The sequence below is a fragment of the Pavona decussata genome, unplaced genomic scaffold (assembly GCF_977016875.1).
Source record: "Pavona decussata unplaced genomic scaffold, jaPavDecu1.1 SCAFFOLD_3272, whole genome shotgun sequence".
Taxonomy (NCBI): Eukaryota; Metazoa; Cnidaria; class Anthozoa; order Scleractinia; family Agariciidae; genus Pavona; species Pavona decussata.
Genome location: NW_028146359.1, coordinates 392 through 17,500, shown reverse-complemented (window position 1 = coordinate 17,500; position 17,109 = coordinate 392). Strand labels below are relative to the sequence as shown.

General features: G+C 45.6%; 2 protein-coding genes across 3 annotated transcripts in view; both read left to right on the top strand.

The window, feature by feature from the left end:
• LOC146446720 (uncharacterized) overlaps positions 1-5,837 on the top strand; it is a 6,594-nt gene extending 757 nt beyond the window's left edge. The window contains exons 2-3 of one of the 2 annotated variants that reach the window (XR_014862455.1): positions 1,164-1,361; positions 5,639-5,837. Coding sequence is in view for 1 of the 2 variants with exons in the window: in XM_085102863.1 (XP_084958989.1) it covers positions 1,164-1,207 (44 nt within the window). In the remaining variant the exon portion in view is untranslated. Of the gene's footprint in view, positions 1-1,163; positions 2,740-5,638 lie in introns of those variants that run through there. The other variant, XM_085102863.1, reaches the window with a different exon arrangement.
• LOC146446719 (uncharacterized) lies at positions 4,773-5,837 on the top strand. The gene has a single exon (XM_085102862.1). The coding sequence runs from the start codon at positions 4,927-4,929 to the stop codon at positions 5,464-5,466; it is 540 nt and encodes a 179-aa protein (XP_084958988.1). The 5' UTR covers positions 4,773-4,926; the 3' UTR covers positions 5,467-5,837.
• Positions 5,838-17,109: the final 11,272 nt, after the last annotated feature.

Genomic DNA, 17,109 nt, shown 5'->3' with positions numbered 1-17,109 from the left:
TTGTTAACCTGATTGGTCAACGAAGTCCAGATGTTATTGGTCGTTTGTCAGTAAGCCGTGATGTTATTGGCTGTGAAGACTGTAAAAAGTGATTGGTGCGTTTCGATCCGTCTTTTGTTAGTCAAAAAGTCCGTGGGTCTATTGTTAGTAAAATGTCTATTGTTTGTTTGTTTCGTTGTTGTGGTCAATAAGTCGTTTTTATGGTGCAGGTAGTTGTAGGCAACGGTTGAGTGGCGTTTGTTCTAAGTTAGTAAACCAGCTTTCCAAAGTGAGTCGTTGATAGTAATTTGTACAGTAGGTAATGCACTTGGCAGAGTCCCAGTCGATTCTGTGGTTCGTTTGTAAATGGTGCTCAGCAATGTGATTGTTGATATTACCATTTCTAGTTGCTCGTTTGTGTTCAGTCAGTCGTACGTTTAAATTTCTGCCGGTCTCACCAATATAAGTGGCCTGGCAGTCGCAGCATTTGATCTTGTAAACTGCTCCCTGTCTGCGGTTAGGTTCGTCTTTGTCCTTTACTTTCGTCAGTAGTTGTCGTAAAGTGGTTATAGGTTTGTGAGCTACACGGATATTGTAGGGTTGTAGAATCCGTGCGATAGTCTCAGAAGTGCCCCTTACGTAAGGTATAGTTACAGTAGTTACGGGAGTCGCGTCGTTGTTTGTGACGTTAGGTTCAGTGTTCTTGTAAGTGTTACGTCTAACAAAGTCCTTGTTGTAGTTGTTCTTGTTGAAAACGTTGTCTAAGTAGTTGTTTTCGTCTGCGAGTCTGTCAGGTGAGTCACAAACCAGTTGTGCTCGCCTTGTTAAGGTCTGTATAGTCGTTGCTTTGTGAGAAGTAGGGTTGTAGGATGACTGGTCCTGTAGTCTATTAGTATGTGTTGGTTTCCTGTAAACCGTAGTACTTAGTTTGTTGTCGTTGTTGTTACGGGTAACTAAGCAGTCTAGAAAAGGTATTTTACCATTTTCTTCGATCTCCTTAGTAAATTGTATGTCAGCGTTCTGTCTGTTAAGGTGTTCGTGAAAATCGTCGATTTCGTCTTTGTGTACTGCCGTAAAGGTGTCGTCTACGTACCGTAACCAGAGCGGTAGTGTCCGTTTGTAGGTTGCTAGGGCTTGTTCCTCGATGTTCTGCATGACAATTTCTGCTACAACAACAGAAATAGTTGCAGCTACTGTAGCTTTTCTGTTTGCCATGTTGCGGCACTGAGTAAAGCGGAACCTTCAGAAAGGATATCGAGAACTGAAGCTCAACTAAAGTGAAAAACGTATGTGATTCTTGTTAGTTTGGTTCAGTGTAGAGAAAGTGTTTGGTTCTGAGAGTTAACTGTCAACTGAGATTGCTGTAATTGAAGAATTGAACAGTCATTAAGAACTGAATTAGTAGAGCGAAATTGAAAGCGGAAACCTGAATCGTTCGTCCATCTTCAGCTAAGTAACCGATTTACAGTACTCTAGTGTAGGCGACTCTTGTCTTCCTTATTATTGAATGCTAAGTTTTTTTCTTAGTTTAATTTAAATCAGATTGTAAACATCCATAGCAATGAAAAGTATTGAATGCGAGTATTCGTTCGCGCGCGTTCTCGATCAGTCTGGCAGGCTGACTATCCACGCAGCGCGAGAATATCGCGTTTGCCCACGCATGACAGTTTGTGTATTTAAATTAAAGTAAACAGAAACAGAGATCAGGGGCTGCCATTTTGAATGTCCTTGATGCTCAGAGTTGGTGTTTCAGCCAGCGGAAAAATATAAAATTATTACAGGAAAACAAAATTAGCTTTCAGGATCTAAAAATTTAAAACGTTACAAGCTTTCGATTCTTTCGCAGAATCTCTTTTCAAGTAAGTGACAAGTTAATTTCTGTCACGTTAGTTGCACGTGACTCACAACACCTGTTTTCCTACCTCAAATGACGGGATCAGGTAACAATTATTCTTTCAAATAGGATTATTACCTTTTTTGATGTTTTCAATTCACAAGAAATGAAAGATAGCGAGTTGTTTTGTACATCTAGAACATTAAAACGTGAGATAACGGAAATTCCAGGCAACGAAAAGCTGAGATAAATAACTTTCGTTAAAACCTACCCTCTGCTGTTGAAAACTTTCTAAAAATAGACCTTGTAAGCTTCAAGGAAATCAATAACAAGGAAAATTTCAAATTTTTTAAGTATTTGTTGCAAGTCACATTTACCAATTCAAGGTGGTTTTCTTGAAATGTTTTGAAGTTTTTCCACAATTTCAGTGAAATTTGAGCGAAAAATCCATTAGCCTCCAGGGTGACAGTCAAGCATCAGTTCTCTTTCTATTTCTTTTTCCTTCATATTTTTGTAAGAACTGGCAGGTGACCAGTTATTTTGCATAGAATAATAAATTAGATAGCAGCCCGCTTAGACTGCGGACTTAGTATATAAACTGTAGCAGAGCGATTACAAAACTCCAAATAAATACTGGCCCACGAACAAGGTTTCTCTCGACATTGAAAAAGGCAGACGGCAAAGTACGCATGCTGTTGATAGCCAGTACAGTGCTGGTGGGACCACGACATACAAACTCCTCGTTATTTATCATGTCTCAAAAGAAATTTGTATTCAGTCATTTATGCCAAGTGCGATACTTATTGCATGTTTACATGAACATGATAATTTAAAAGTGTAATGAAACGACGGCTAAGTAGGCATTCACTCTAGAATAACCCTTGTATTAGTAAAAATGGAACCTTTCCGACCTCCTGATTTCATCCATCAACGGTTTCTCATAAAGCTAGTCGTCGCTCAGTTGCAATAATTAATTCACGCTTTTCCAAGAAAAAGTGGAAGTTTGTTACATAACTAGAAATACGTGACTCGCAAAACCTCGCGAAGCTGGGGCTGGGTGGAAAGCCCTCTTTACTCGTATTGTAGCATCAAACGAGGAGATTAAAAGGCGCATAAGATTTTTTTTTTATGAGCATAGTGTTTTCGTAGTTTCCACGGGCTAGTTTGCGGTTGAAAATCTATTTCTGTCGCGACGTAATGTACAACGGGCGTGCAGCGCTGTCGTGTTCGATGAATTTATTTCCCACGGAAAATTATTTACCGCGGCCACAAAGCGTGTAATTTCTTTAATGCGCTATTTCACAAAAAAAGATTTCTAAAAGAAAGGGAAAAGATTCTGGAGAGATAGTTCTGTATCCAGTGGATATTGATGAACATTGCAGTTGAAATTTGATCATGCACGCATATTTTTTTCGATGTATGCAAATTTTGCTCCAGACAACGCCAGGCAGTCTGACGTCATTGTGCGGACACCCTCAAAGATATAAACATATATCAACATATATAACTAGTAGTAATCAACGATTATAGAGTGCGTTCGACAGCCTTAAGTTGTCCGATTGTACGGCCTGCTGCGTGACTTTTTTTCAGGTAGCCCTTTCGTCCTTTTATATCTGTACGTATTGTGTAACTACCATGGTGAAATATTTGCAATAAACGAAGCTGAATTTTACATTTCAGCGGCTACGTTGTTGAACTTAAAAATAATAGAAAGTATTTTCGGTCCGTCTGTTGCGTGACACCGCCGGTCGAACTTTAAAATAATGCACATCATTTTCGGTAAGACGCTTTCAATCTTTGAGAAAAACGAAACTTACAGGCCAGTGTACTATTTTGGTCTTCTACTCAAAAGGTATTTTACCAAAATGCCGCGAAACTTACGCGACTATAAAGCCGTAAAAATGTCAAACTGAAGCGAGCTAATTTGCATACAGTTTTGAAAGACATCTCAGGGCCAAGGTTATCCAGAGAGCGGATAACTCTATCCAGTGGATAAAATGTTCTCCGCTGGATAGCGAATTATCGGCTGGTGAAAAGTCCGTCTTTACTCGTATTGTAAAAGGTTTCTGAACATAGCAACGATTTTGATGACAATAGTCTTTTCGCCCGGGTCTTTTCGTAGTTCCACAGGCTAGTTTGCGGTTGGAATCTATTTCTGACACGACGAAATGTACAACGGGCGTGCAGCGCTGTCCGATGCGCTGTTCGATGAATTTATTTCCCACGGAAAATTATTTTACCGCGGCCACAAAACGTGTTAGTTCTTCAATGCAATCTTTCACAAAAAAGATTTCTGGAAGAAAGGGAAAAGATTCTGCAGAGATATTTCCATCCAGTCACGTCCAGTGAATATTGATGAACATTGCAGTTGAAACGAAGGAACTGAACATCGATAAGCTTTCGCAATAATTTCGCAAGATTGCAAATGCCAGTAACTCTAACTTCAAGCGTAAACAACACAACTTATCTGATAACACTCCACACAACAAGGAAGCACAGTCCAGAATTCGACAAGCAAGCACACCAAACGCCAAGAAAAGGTCAAACTCCCAAACAAGCACGCAAAACGTGAAACTCGACCCGCTAGCAACATTAAAAGATGGCTCTAGCGCGAAAACGAGGGGGCGACTCTTATACGAAAACGAGACTAAATAGATGGCTCTAGCGCGAAAACGAGGTCAGAGTCGTCATAAGCTCGCACCAGTTTCCCGGCCGACACATGCCCCTGCAAAACTCAAGCGGGGGGGCTATTTGGGTGTCCTTACAGCAATCTCGAAAAGTTCTGCATAGCCGTACACAGGCACACCAACTCAAAAGACACAGGACGCAAAAACGAAATTAGGCTTGCGTTCTCCTTCGATATTTTTCGCTCGAATTCGCGCGGCTTAGCCGGCTCGGCCCGACAAATTTATTAACCTCGCCTTCGGCCCTCGCTTCGCGAGGAACAATACTTCTTAGAAATCTTGATGGACAAGATCATCCAATAAGGTTTCGCCAGGTGTACTATTATTTGTCAACTATCAAATAAATGAATAAGTGCGAGGTTAACATTCAGACAAGTCTCAACAACTGAAAATTTTATTCCGCAGAATTCTAAAGCAATCAAAGCCACAATGTCAAAAAAAAACGATATCTTTGCAGAGCCGATGCTCGAAACCGAAGAGTACTTGAGAGTATACGCGGAGCAACTGATTGATCTTGACAAGGAAGGATTGCTGCCTGAACTAGACGAAAAGCTGACCTACTACGTCTACTCTATTCAGGAAAGCAAATTTGGAGCCCACAAATCGATTGTTCTCACCACAAATGATGAGCATTTCGTCACCGTAGAGCTGGGTCTCATACCAGTCGACGGCAAGGATCACATCTATCCCGTGACAAGATCGTTGGACAAATCCATGAAATCCAAGATGGAGTTCCTCGGAACAATCGAAGCAAAAGGCGAGGATTTGATTGTAAAGGCAGTGGCGGTGATGAAGCATTTTGGAAGCTACTTCAAACTTTGCAACAACTGTCAAGATTACTGCAATTACTACCTGAAGGCCATTGGTTTGAAGGAAGCTCAAAAGCTGACTGATTTCGACGAAGCGGCGATAGCAGTAATACTTGCTGGCGGCATCGTAGCTTTTCTGTTTGACATGTTGCGGAAGTAAAGCGGAACCTTCAGAAAGGCTACCGAGAACTGAAGCTCAACTAAAGCGAACTTATTCAGTGTAAACAACGTGAGTGATTGTTAGTGTTAGTTCGGTTCAGTGTAGAAACCGTGTTTGGTTCTTAGAGTTAACTGAGATTGCTGTAATACATCGTAATGTCTGAAGAATTTAGCAGTCATTAGGAACTGAATTAGCTAGTAGAGCGAAAGTGAAAGCGGAAAACTGAATCATCGTCGATGAATTTAATTATCCGATTTACAGAAATTCTAGCTAAGACTGCTGCATGCGCAGGTGACTCTTGTTTTCCTCAATATTGTATGTTAAAGTTTTTCGTTTGTTTAAACTGAATTAAATTGAAATAATAAAAAGTATTGAATGTGAGTATTCGTTCGCGAGCGTTCTCGCCGCCTAACCACGCAGCGCGAGAATATCACGCGCTTCCACGCATGAGAAAAAAGGGTTCAGTATGCATAGTCAATGAAAAGACCATGAATTCTCTATTTTTGCACTGTAAGTATAATCGTTACCTTCAAGCTTGTCGTTACCTTTTCTAGCTTTTATAAAAAGTAGCTATATAGTAGGTTAGAATTGGACCACGACTAATTTCTTACTTCTCTCGCGAACAGCGAGCAAAACACGAGGCCGCGCTAAAATTACCTCTCACGTCTCCTCGCGGGGAACGATGATCATGCGCACTGGCTTTTTCTTCGTTCTTCTATCCACGAGTATTTTGCCTAGTATGGACACTGCAAGGAATTCCACCACACGACCGCGTCATTAGTGTCGTTTTGGGGTAGCTTGATCGACTTCGAAACTTCAGAACCTACAAAACCGCACTACTGGAATAAGTTGTTTGTTGCCCTGGCTGGGATATCGTATCTGCTGGAAGGGCGAAGAAAATACGACGTGTAACCGCCTACAAGCTCTCCACAGTTTATCCCTGCAGGTAATGTGTTTATTCAAAGAGTTGTGTCTTACGATATTCGCGATCCTAAGCCGCAAAATATCTATATATATATATATATATATCTGAGCTGATTTTCCAAAAGGTGGCTATAGTTTTCAGCTCACAGGCAGACGAAGTCTGCCTGTGAGCTGAAAACAGCCACGAAACTTTGACGCCTTGCGCTGGAATAAATTTGAGAGGGGGCCGCGTCACCTGCTATGCCATCAAACAGGCCAGGGTCTGGCCTTGAAAATCAATGGCATTAGAGGGGTCAGGAGTGCAAAGCTGGAGGGGGGGAGGGGTGGGTATGAATTGGCTTGTTGTGTTGACTTAACTGAATTTTTTTGATTTGCCATTCTCCAGTCAAGGAGACTTCTTTTTGTGGTCTCTAAAGAACATGTCGGTTTCTTTTAGGGTGAAAGATCAATGTCAGGCAGCCTTTCACTGTCCAGTGTATTCTGGGGTAGCTCAAACAGAAGTCCAGCCAGCGGTGGGTGTTAGGGGAGGGGTAACTGCAAGAAGTGGCCCGTTGAGTTTGTGGCCACCTTTTGGAAAATCAGCTCAGATAGCAAAGGGTAATATTTTTCCAGTAGCTACCCCTTGCTGCAGCTGACTGCTTTCCCTGTGAATTGACACCAGCCAGAGGCCATTTGCATCAAGCCGGCTTATTTGGGCTTGCTAATTAGCAAAGGGTAATACTTTTCCAGTAGCTACCCCTTGCTGCAGCTGACTGCTTTCCCTGTGAATTGACACCAGCCAGAGGCCATTTGCATCAAGGCGGCTTATTTGGGCTTGCTATCTGAGCTGATTTTCCAAAAGGTGGCTATAGTTTTCAGCTCACAGGCAGACGAAGTCTGCCTGTGGGCTGAAAACAGCCAAGAAACTTCGACGCCTTGCGCTAGAATAAATTTGAGGGGGGGCCGCATCACCTGCTATGCCATCAAACAGGCCAGGGTCTGGCCTTGAGAACCAATGGCATTAAAGGGGTCAGGAGTGCAAAGCTGGAGGGGGGAAGGGGTGGGTATGAATTGGCTTGTTGTGTTGACTTAACTGAAATTTTTTGATTTGCCATTCTCCAGTCAAGGAGACTTCTTTTTGTGGTCTCTAAAGAACATGTCGGTTTCTTTTAGGGTGAAAGATCAATTTCAGGCAGCCTTTCACTGTCCAGTGTATTCTGGGGTAGCTCAAGCAGAAGTCCAGCCAGCGGTGGGTGTTAGGGGAGGGGTAACTGCTAGAAGTGGCCCTTTGAGTTTGTGGCCACCTTTTGGAAAATCAGCTCAGATAGCAAAGGGTAATATTTTTCCAGTAGCTACCCCTTGCTGCAGCTGACTGCTTTCCCTGTGAATTGACACCAGCCAGAGGCCATTTGCATCAAGCCGGCTAATTTGGGCTTGCTATCTGAGCTGATTTTCCAAAAGGTGGCTATAGTTTGCAGCTCACAGGCAGACAAATTCTGCCTGTGAGCTGAAAACAGCCAAGAAACTTCGACGCCTTGCGCTGGAATAAATTTGAAGGGGGCTGCGTCACCTGCTATGCCATCAAACAGGCCAGGGTCTGGCCTTGAGAACCAATGGCATTAGAGGGGTCAGGAGTGCAAAGCTGGAGGGGGGGAGGGGTGGGTATGAACTGGCTTGTTGTGTTGACTTAACTGAATTTTTTTGATTTGCCATTCTCCAGTCAAGGAGACTTCTTTTTGTGGTCTCTAAAGAACATGTCGGTTTCTTTTAGGGTGAAAGGTCAATGTCAGGCAGCCTTTCACTGTCCAGTGTATTCTGGGGTAGCTCAAATAGAACTCCAGCCAGCGGTGGGTGTTAGGGGAGGGGTAACTGCTAGAAGTGGCCCTTTGAGTTTGTGGCCACCTTTTGGAAAATCAGCTCAGATAGCAAAGGGTAATATTTTTCCAGTAGCTACCCCTTGCTGCAGCTGACTGCTTTCCCTGTGAATTGACACCAGCCAGAGGCCATTTGCATCAAGCCGGCTAATTTGGGCTTGCTAATTAGCAAAGGGTAATATTTTTCCAGTTGCTACGCCTTGCTGCAGCTGACTGCTTTCCCTGTGAATTGACACCAGCCAGAGGCCATTTGCATCAAGGCGGCTTATTTGGGCTTGCTAATTAGCAAAGGGTAATATTTTTCCAGTAGCTACCCCTTGCTGCAGCTGACTGCTTTCCCTGTGAATTGACACCAGCCAGAGGCCATTTGCATCAAGGCGGCTTATTTGGGCTTGCTATCTGAGCTGATTTTCCAAAAGGTGGCTATAGTTTTCAGCTCACAGGCAGACGAAGTCTGCCTGTGGGCTGAAAACAGCCAAGAAACTTCGACGCCTTGCGCTGGAATAAATTTGAGGGGGGGCCGCGTCACCTGTTATGCTATCAAACAGGCCAGGGTCTGGCCTTGAGCACCAATGGCATTAGAGGGATCAGGAGTGCAAAGCTGGAGGGGGGGAGGGGTGGGTATGAATTGGCTTGTTGTGTTGACTTAACTGAATTTTTTTGATTTGCCATTCTCCAGTCAAGGAGACTTCTTTTTGTGGTCTCTAAAGAACATGTCGGTTTCTTTTAGGGTGAAAGATCAATGTCAGGCAGCCTTTCACTGTCCAGTGTATTCTGGGGTAGCTCAAACAGAAGTCCAGCCAGCGGTGGGTGTTAGGGGAGGGGTAACTGCTAGAAGTGGCCCTTTGAGTTTGTGGCCACCTTTTGGAAAATCAGCTCAGATAGCAAAGGGTAATATTTTTCCAGTAGCTACCCCTTGCTGCAGCTGACTGCTTTCCCTGTGAATTGACACCAGCCAGAGGCCATTTGCATCAAGCCGGCTAATTTGGGCTTGCTAATTAGCAAAGGGTAATATTTTTCCAGTTGCTACGCCTTGCTGCAGCTGACTGCTTTCCCTGTGAATTGACACCAGCCAGAGGCCATTTGCATCAAGGCGGCTTATTTGGGCTTGCTATCTGAGCTGATTTTCCAAAAGGTGGCTATAGTTTGCAGCTCACAGGCAGACAAAGTCTGCCTGTGAGCTGAAAACAGCCAAGAAACTTCGACGCCTTGCGCTAGAATAAATTTGAAGGGGGCTGCGTCACCTGCTATGCCATCAAACAGGCCAGGGTCTGGCCTTGTGAACCAATGGCATTAGAGGGGTCAGGAGTGCAAAGCTGGAGGGGGGGAGGGGTGGGTATGAATTTGCTTGTGGTGTTGACTTAACTGAAATTTTTTGATTTGCCATTCTCCAGTTAAGGAGACTTCTTTTTGTGGTCTCTAAAGAACATGTCGGTTTCTTTTAGGGTGAAAGATCAATTTTAGGCAGCCTTTCACTGTCCAGTGTATTCTGGGGTAGCTCAAGCAGAAGTCCACCCAGCGGTGGGTGTTAGGGGAGGGGTAACTGCTAGAAGTGGCCCTTTGAGTTTGTGGCCACCTTTTGGAAAATCAGCTCAGATAGCAAAGGGTAATATTTTTCCAGTAGCTACCCCTTGCTGCAGCTGACTGCTTTCCCTGTGAATTGACACCAGCCAGAGGCCATTTGCATCAAGCCGGCTAATTTGGGCTTGCTAATTAGCAAAGGGTAATATTTTTCCAGTTGCTACGCCTTGCTGCAGCTGACTGCTTTCCCTGTGAATTGACACCAGCCAGAGGCCATTTGCATCAAGCCGGCTTATTTGGGCTTGCTAATTAGCAAAGGGTAATATTTTTCCAGTAGCTACCCCTTGCTGCAGCTGACTGCTTTCCCTGTGAATTGACACCAGCCAGAGGCCATTTGCATCAAGCCGGCTTATTTGGGCTTGCTATCTGAGCTGATTTTCCAAAAGGTGGCTATAGTTTTCAGCTCACAGGCAGACGAAGTCTGCCTGTGGGCTGAAAACAGCCAAGAAACTTCGACGCCTTGCGCTGGAATAAATTTGAGGGGGGGCCGCGTCACCTGTTATGCTATCAAACAGGCCAGGGTCTGGCCTTGAGCACCAATGGCATTAGAGGGGTCAGGAGTGCAAAGCTGGAGGGGGGGAGGGGTGGGTATGAATTGGCTTGTTGTGTTGACTTAACTGAATTTTTTTGATTTGCCATTCTCCAGTCAAGGAGACTTCTTTTTGTGGTCTCTAAAGAACATGTCGGTTTCTTTTAGGGTGAAAGATCAATGTCAGGCAGCCTTTCACTGTCCAGTGTATTCTGGGGTAGCTCAAACAGAAGTCCAGCCAGCGGTGGGTGTTAGGGGAGGGGTAACTGCTAGAAGTGGCCCTTTGAGTTTGTGGCCACCTTTTGGAAAATCAGCTCAGATAGCAAAGGGTAATATTTTTCCAGTAGCTACCCCTTGCTGCAGCTGACTGCTTTCCCTGTGAATTGACACCAGCCAGAGGCCATTTGCATCAAGCCGGCTAATTTGGGCTTGCTAATTAGCAAAGGGTAATATTTTTCCAGTTGCTACGCCTTGCTGCAGCTGACTGCTTTCCCTGTGAATTGACACCAGCCAGAGGCCATTTGCATCAAGCCGGCTTATTTGGGCTTGCTATCTGAGCTGATTTTCCAAAAGGTGGCTATAGTTTGCAGCTCACAGGCAGACAAAGTCTGCCTGTGAGCTGAAAACAGCCAAGAAACTTCGACGCCTTGCGCTAGAATAAATTTGAAGGGGGCTGCGTCACCTGCTATGCCATCAAACAGGCCAGGGTCTGGCCTTGTGAACCAATGGCATTAGAGGGGTCAGGAGTGCAAAGCTGGAGGGGGGGAGGGGTGGGTATGAATTTGCTTGTGGTGTTGACTTAACTGAAATTTTTTGATTTGCCATTCTCCAGTTAAGGAGACTTCTTTTTGTGGTCTCTAAAGAACATGTCGGTTTCTTTTAGGGTGAAAGATCAATTTTAGGCAGCCTTTCACTGTCCAGTGTATTCTGGGGTAGCTCAAGCAGAAGTCCACCCAGCGGTGGGTGTTAGGGGAGGGGTAACTGCTAGAAGTGGCCCTTTGAGTTTGTGGCCACCTTTTGGAAAATCAGCTCAGATAGCAAAGGGTAATATTTTTCCAGTAGCTACCCCTTGCTGCAGCTGACTGCTTTCCCTGTGAATTGACACCAGCCAGAGGCCATTTGCATCAAGCCGGCTAATTTGGGCTTGCTAATTAGCAAAGGGTAATATTTTTCCAGTTGCTACGCCTTGCTGCAGCTGACTGCTTTCCCTGTGAATTGACACCAGCCAGAGGCCATTTGCATCAAGCCGGCTTATTTGGGCTTGCTAATTAGCAAAGGGTAATATTTTTCCAGTAGCTACCCCTTGCTGCAGCTGACTGCTTTCCCTGTGAATTGACACCAGCCAGAGGCCATTTGCATCAAGCCGGCTTATTTGGGCTTGCTATCTGAGCTGATTTTCCAAAAGGTGGCTATAGTTTTCAGCTCACAGGCAGACGAAGTCTGCCTGTGGGCTGAAAACAGCCAAGAAACTTCGACGCCTTGCGCTGGAATAAATTTGAGGGGGGGCCGCGTCACCTGTTATGCTATCAAACAGGCCAGGGTCTGGCCTTGAGCACCAATGGCATTAGAGGGGTCAGGAGTGCAAAGCTGGAGGGGGGGAGGGGTGGGTATGAATTGGCTTGTTGTGTTGACTTAACTGAATTTTTTTGATTTGCCATTCTCCAGTCAAGGAGACTTCTTTTTGTGGTCTCTAAAGAACATGTCGGTTTCTTTTAGGGTGAAAGATCAATGTCAGGCAGCCTTTCACTGTCCAGTGTATTCTGGGGTAGCTCAAACAGAAGTCCAGCCAGCGGTGGGTGTTAGGGGAGGGGTAACTGCTAGAAGTGGCCCTTTGAGTTTGTGGCCACCTTTTGGAAAATCAGCTCAGATAGCAAAGGGTAATATTTTTCCAGTAGCTACCCCTTGCTGCAGCTGACTGCTTTCCCTGTGAATTGACACCAGCCAGAGGCCATTTGCATCAAGCCGGCTAATTTGGGCTTGCTAATTAGCAAAGGGTAATATTTTTCCAGTTGCTACGCCTTGCTGCAGCTGACTGCTTTCCCTGTGAATTGACACCAGCCAGAGGCCATTTGCATCAAGGCGGCTTATTTGGGCTTGCTATCTGAGCTGATTTTCCAAAAGGTGGCTATAGTTTGCAGCTCACAGGCAGACAAAGTCTGCCTGTGAGCTGAAAACAGCCAAGAAACTTCGACGCCTTGCGCTAGAATAAATTTGAAGGGGGCTGCGTCACCTGCTATGCCATCAAACAGGCCAGGGTCTGGCCTTGTGAACCAATGGCATTAGAGGGGTCATGAGTGCAAAGCTGGAGGGGGGGAGGGGTGGGTATGAATTTGCTTGTGGTGTTGACTTAACTGAAATTTTTTGATTTGCCATTCTCCAGTTAAGGAGACTTCTTTTTGTGGTCTCTAAAGAACATGTCGGTTTCTTTTAGGGTGAAAGATCAATTTTAGGCAGCCTTTCACTGTCCAGTGTATTCTGGGGTAGCTCAAGCAGAAGTCCACCCAGCGGTGGGTGTTAGGGGAGGGGTAACTGCTAGAAGTGGCCCTTTGAGTTTGTGGCCACCTTTTGGAAAATCAGCTCAGATAGCAAAGGGTAATATTTTTCCAGTAGCTACCCCTTGCTGCAGCTGACTGCTTTCCCTGTGAATTGACACCAGCCAGAGGCCATTTGCATCAAGCCGGCTAATTTGGGCTTGCTAATTAGCAAAGGGTAATATTTTTCCAGTTGCTACGCCTTGCTGCAGCTGACTGCTTTCCCTGTGAATTGACACCAGCCAGAGGCCATTTGCATCAAGCCGGCTTATTTGGGCTTGCTAATTAGCAAAGGGTAATATTTTTCCAGTAGCTACCCCTTGCTGCAGCTGACTGCTTTCCCTGTGAATTGACACCAGCCAGAGGCCATTTGCATCAAGCCGGCTTATTTGGGCTTGCTATCTGAGCTGATTTTCCAAAAGGTGGCTATAGTTTTCAGCTCACAGGCAGACGAAGTCTGCCTGTGGGCTGAAAACAGCCAAGAAACTTCGACGCCTTGCGCTGGAATAAATTTGAGGGGGGGCCGCGTCACCTGTTATGCTATCAAACAGGCCAGGGTCTGGCCTTGAGCACCAATGGCATTAGAGGGGTCAGGAGTGCAAAGCTGGAGGGGGGGAGGGGTGGGTATGAATTGGCTTGTTGTGTTGACTTAACTGAATTTTTTTGATTTGCCATTCTCCAGTCAAGGAGACTTCTTTTTGTGGTCTCTAAAGAACATGTTGGTTTCTTTTAGGGTGAAAGATCAATGTCAGGCAGCCTTTCACTGTCCAGTGTATTCTGGGGTAGCTCAAACAGAAGTCCAGCCAGCGGTGGGTGTTAGGGGAGGGGTAACTGCTAGAAGTGGCCCTTTGAGTTTGTGGCCACCTTTTGGAAAATCAGCTCAGATAGCAAAGGGTAATATTTTTCCAGTAGCTACCCCTTGCTGCAGCTGACTGCTTTCCCTGTGAATTGACACCAGCCAGAGGCCATTTGCATCAAGCCGGCTAATTTGGGCTTGCTAATTAGCAAAGGGTAATATTTTTCCAGTTGCTACGCCTTGCTGCAGCTGACTGCTTTCCCTGTGAATTGACACCAGCCAGAGGCCATTTGCATCAAGGCGGCTTATTTGGGCTTGCTATCTGAGCTGATTTTCCAAAAGGTGGCTATAGTTTGCAGCTCACAGGCAGACAAAGTCTGCCTGTGAGCTGAAAACAGCCAAGAAACTTCGACGCCTTGCGCTAGAATAAATTTGAAGGGGGCTGCGTCACCTGCTATGCCATCAAACAGGCCAGGGTCTGGCCTTGTGAACCAATGGCATTAGAGGGGTCAGGAGTGCAAAGCTGGAGGGGGGGAGGGGTGGGTATGAATTTGCTTGTGGTGTTGACTTAACTGAAATTTTTTGATTTGCCATTCTCCAGTTAAGGAGACTTCTTTTTGTGGTCTCTAAAGAACATGTCGGTTTCTTTTAGGGTGAAAGATCAATTTTAGGCAGCCTTTCACTGTCCAGTGTATTCTGGGGTAGCTCAAGCAGAAGTCCACCCAGCGGTGGGTGTTAGGGGAGGGGTAACTGCTAGAAGTGGCCCTTTGAGTTTGTGGCCACCTTTTGGAAAATCAGCTCAGATAGCAAAGGGTAATATTTTTCCAGTAGCTACCCCTTGCTGCAGCTGACTGCTTTCCCTGTGAATTGACACCAGCCAGAGGCCATTTGCATCAAGCCGGCTAATTTGGGCTTGCTAATTAGCAAAGGGTAATATTTTTCCAGTTGCTACGCCTTGCTGCAGCTGACTGCTTTCCCTGTGAATTGACACCAGCCAGAGGCCATTTGCATCAAGCCGGCTTATTTGGGCTTGCTAATTAGCAAAGGGTAATATTTTTCCAGTAGCTACCCCTTGCTGCAGCTGACTGCTTTCCCTGTGAATTGACACCAGCCAGAGGCCATTTGCATCAAGCCGGCTTATTTGGGCTTGCTATCTGAGCTGATTTTCCAAAAGGTGGCTATAGTTTTCAGCTCACAGGCAGACGAAGTCTGCCTGTGGGCTGAAAACAGCCAAGAAACTTCGACGCCTTGCGCTGGAATAAATTTGAGGGGGGGCCGCGTCACCTGTTATGCTATCAAACAGGCCAGGGTCTGGCCTTGAGCACCAATGGCATTAGAGGGGTCAGGAGTGCAAAGCTGGAGGGGGGGAGGGGTGGGTATGAATTGGCTTGTTGTGTTGACTTAACTGAATTTTTTTGATTTGCCATTCTCCAGTCAAGGAGACTTCTTTTTGTGGTCTCTAAAGAACATGTCGGTTTCTTTTAGGGTGAAAGATCAATGTCAGGCAGCCTTTCACTGTCCAGTGTATTCTGGGGTAGCTCAAACAGAAGTCCAGCCAGCGGTGGGTGTTAGGGGAGGGGTAACTGCTAGAAGTGGCCCTTTGAGTTTGTGGCCACCTTTTGGAAAATCAGCTCAGATAGCAAAGGGTAATATTTTTCCAGTAGCTACCCCTTGCTGCAGCTGACTGCTTTCCCTGTGAATTGACACCAGCCAGAGGCCATTTGCATCAAGCCGGCTAATTTGGGCTTGCTAATTAGCAAAGGGTAATATTTTTCCAGTTGCTACGCCTTGCTGCAGCTGACTGCTTTCCCTGTGAATTGACACCAGCCAGAGGCCATTTGCATCAAGCCGGCTTATTTGGGCTTGCTATCTGAGCTGATTTTCCAAAAGGTGGCTATAGTTTGCAGCTCACAGGCAGACAAAGTCTGCCTGTGAGCTGAAAACAGCCAAGAAACTTCGACGCCTTGCGCTAGAATAAATTTGAAGGGGGCTGCGTCACCTGCTATGCCATCAAACAGGCCAGGGTCTGGCCTTGTGAACCAATGGCATTAGAGGGGTCAGGAGTGCAAAGCTGGAGGGGGGGAGGGGTGGGTATGAATTTGCTTGTGGTGTTGACTTAACTGAAATTTTTTGATTTGCCATTCTCCAGTTAAGGAGACTTCTTTTTGTGGTCTCTAAAGAACATGTCGGTTTCTTTTAGGGTGAAAGATCAATTTTAGGCAGCCTTTCACTGTCCAGTGTATTCTGGGGTAGCTCAAGCAGAAGTCCACCCAGCGGTGGGTGTTAGGGGAGGGGTAACTGCTAGAAGTGGCCCTTTGAGTTTGTGGCCACCTTTTGGAAAATCAGCTCAGATAGCAAAGGGTAATATTTTTCCAGTAGCTACCCCTTGCTGCAGCTGACTGCTTTCCCTGTGAATTGACACCAGCCAGAGGCCATTTGCATCAAGCCGGCTAATTTGGGCTTGCTAATTAGCAAAGGGTAATATTTTTCCAGTTGCTACGCCTTGCTGCAGCTGACTGCTTTCCCTGTGAATTGACACCAGCCAGAGGCCATTTGCATCAAGCCGGCTTATTTGGGCTTGCTAATTAGCAAAGGGTAATATTTTTCCAGTAGCTACCCCTTGCTGCAGCTGACTGCTTTCCCTGTGAATTGACACCAGCCAGAGGCCATTTGCATCAAGCCGGCTTATTTGGGCTTGCTATCTGAGCTGATTTTCCAAAAGGTGGCTATAGTTTTCAGCTCACAGGCAGACGAAGTCTGCCTGTGGGCTGAAAACAGCCAAGAAACTTCGACGCCTTGCGCTGGAATAAATTTGAGGGGGGGCCGCGTCACCTGTTATGCTATCAAACAGGCCAGGGTCTGGCCTTGAGCACCAATGGCATTAGAGGGGTCAGGAGTGCAAAGCTGGAGGGGGGGAGGGGTGGGTATGAATTGGCTTGTTGTGTTGACTTAACTGAAATTTTTTGATTTGCCATTCTCCAGTCAAGGAGACTTCTTTTTGTGGTCTCTAAAGAACATGTCGGTTTCTTTTAGGGTGAAAGATCAATGTCAGGCAGCCTTTCACTGTCCAGTGTATTCTGGGGTAGCTCAAACAGAAGTCCAGCCAGCGGTGGGTGTTAGGGGAGGGGTAACTGCTAGAAGTGGCCCTTTGAGTTTGTGGCCACCTTTTGGAAAATCAGCTCAGATAGCAAAGGGTAATATTTTTCCAGTAGCTACCCCTTGCTGCAGCTGACTGCTTTCCCTGTGAATTGACACCAGCCAGAGGCCATTTGCATCAAGCCGGCTAATTTGGGCTTGCTAATTAGCAAAGGGTAATATTTTTCCAGTTGCTACGCCTTGCTGCAGCTGACTGCTTTCCCTGTGAATTGACACCAGCCAGAGGCCATTTGCATCAAGCCGGCTTATTTGGGCTTGCTAATTAGCAAAGGG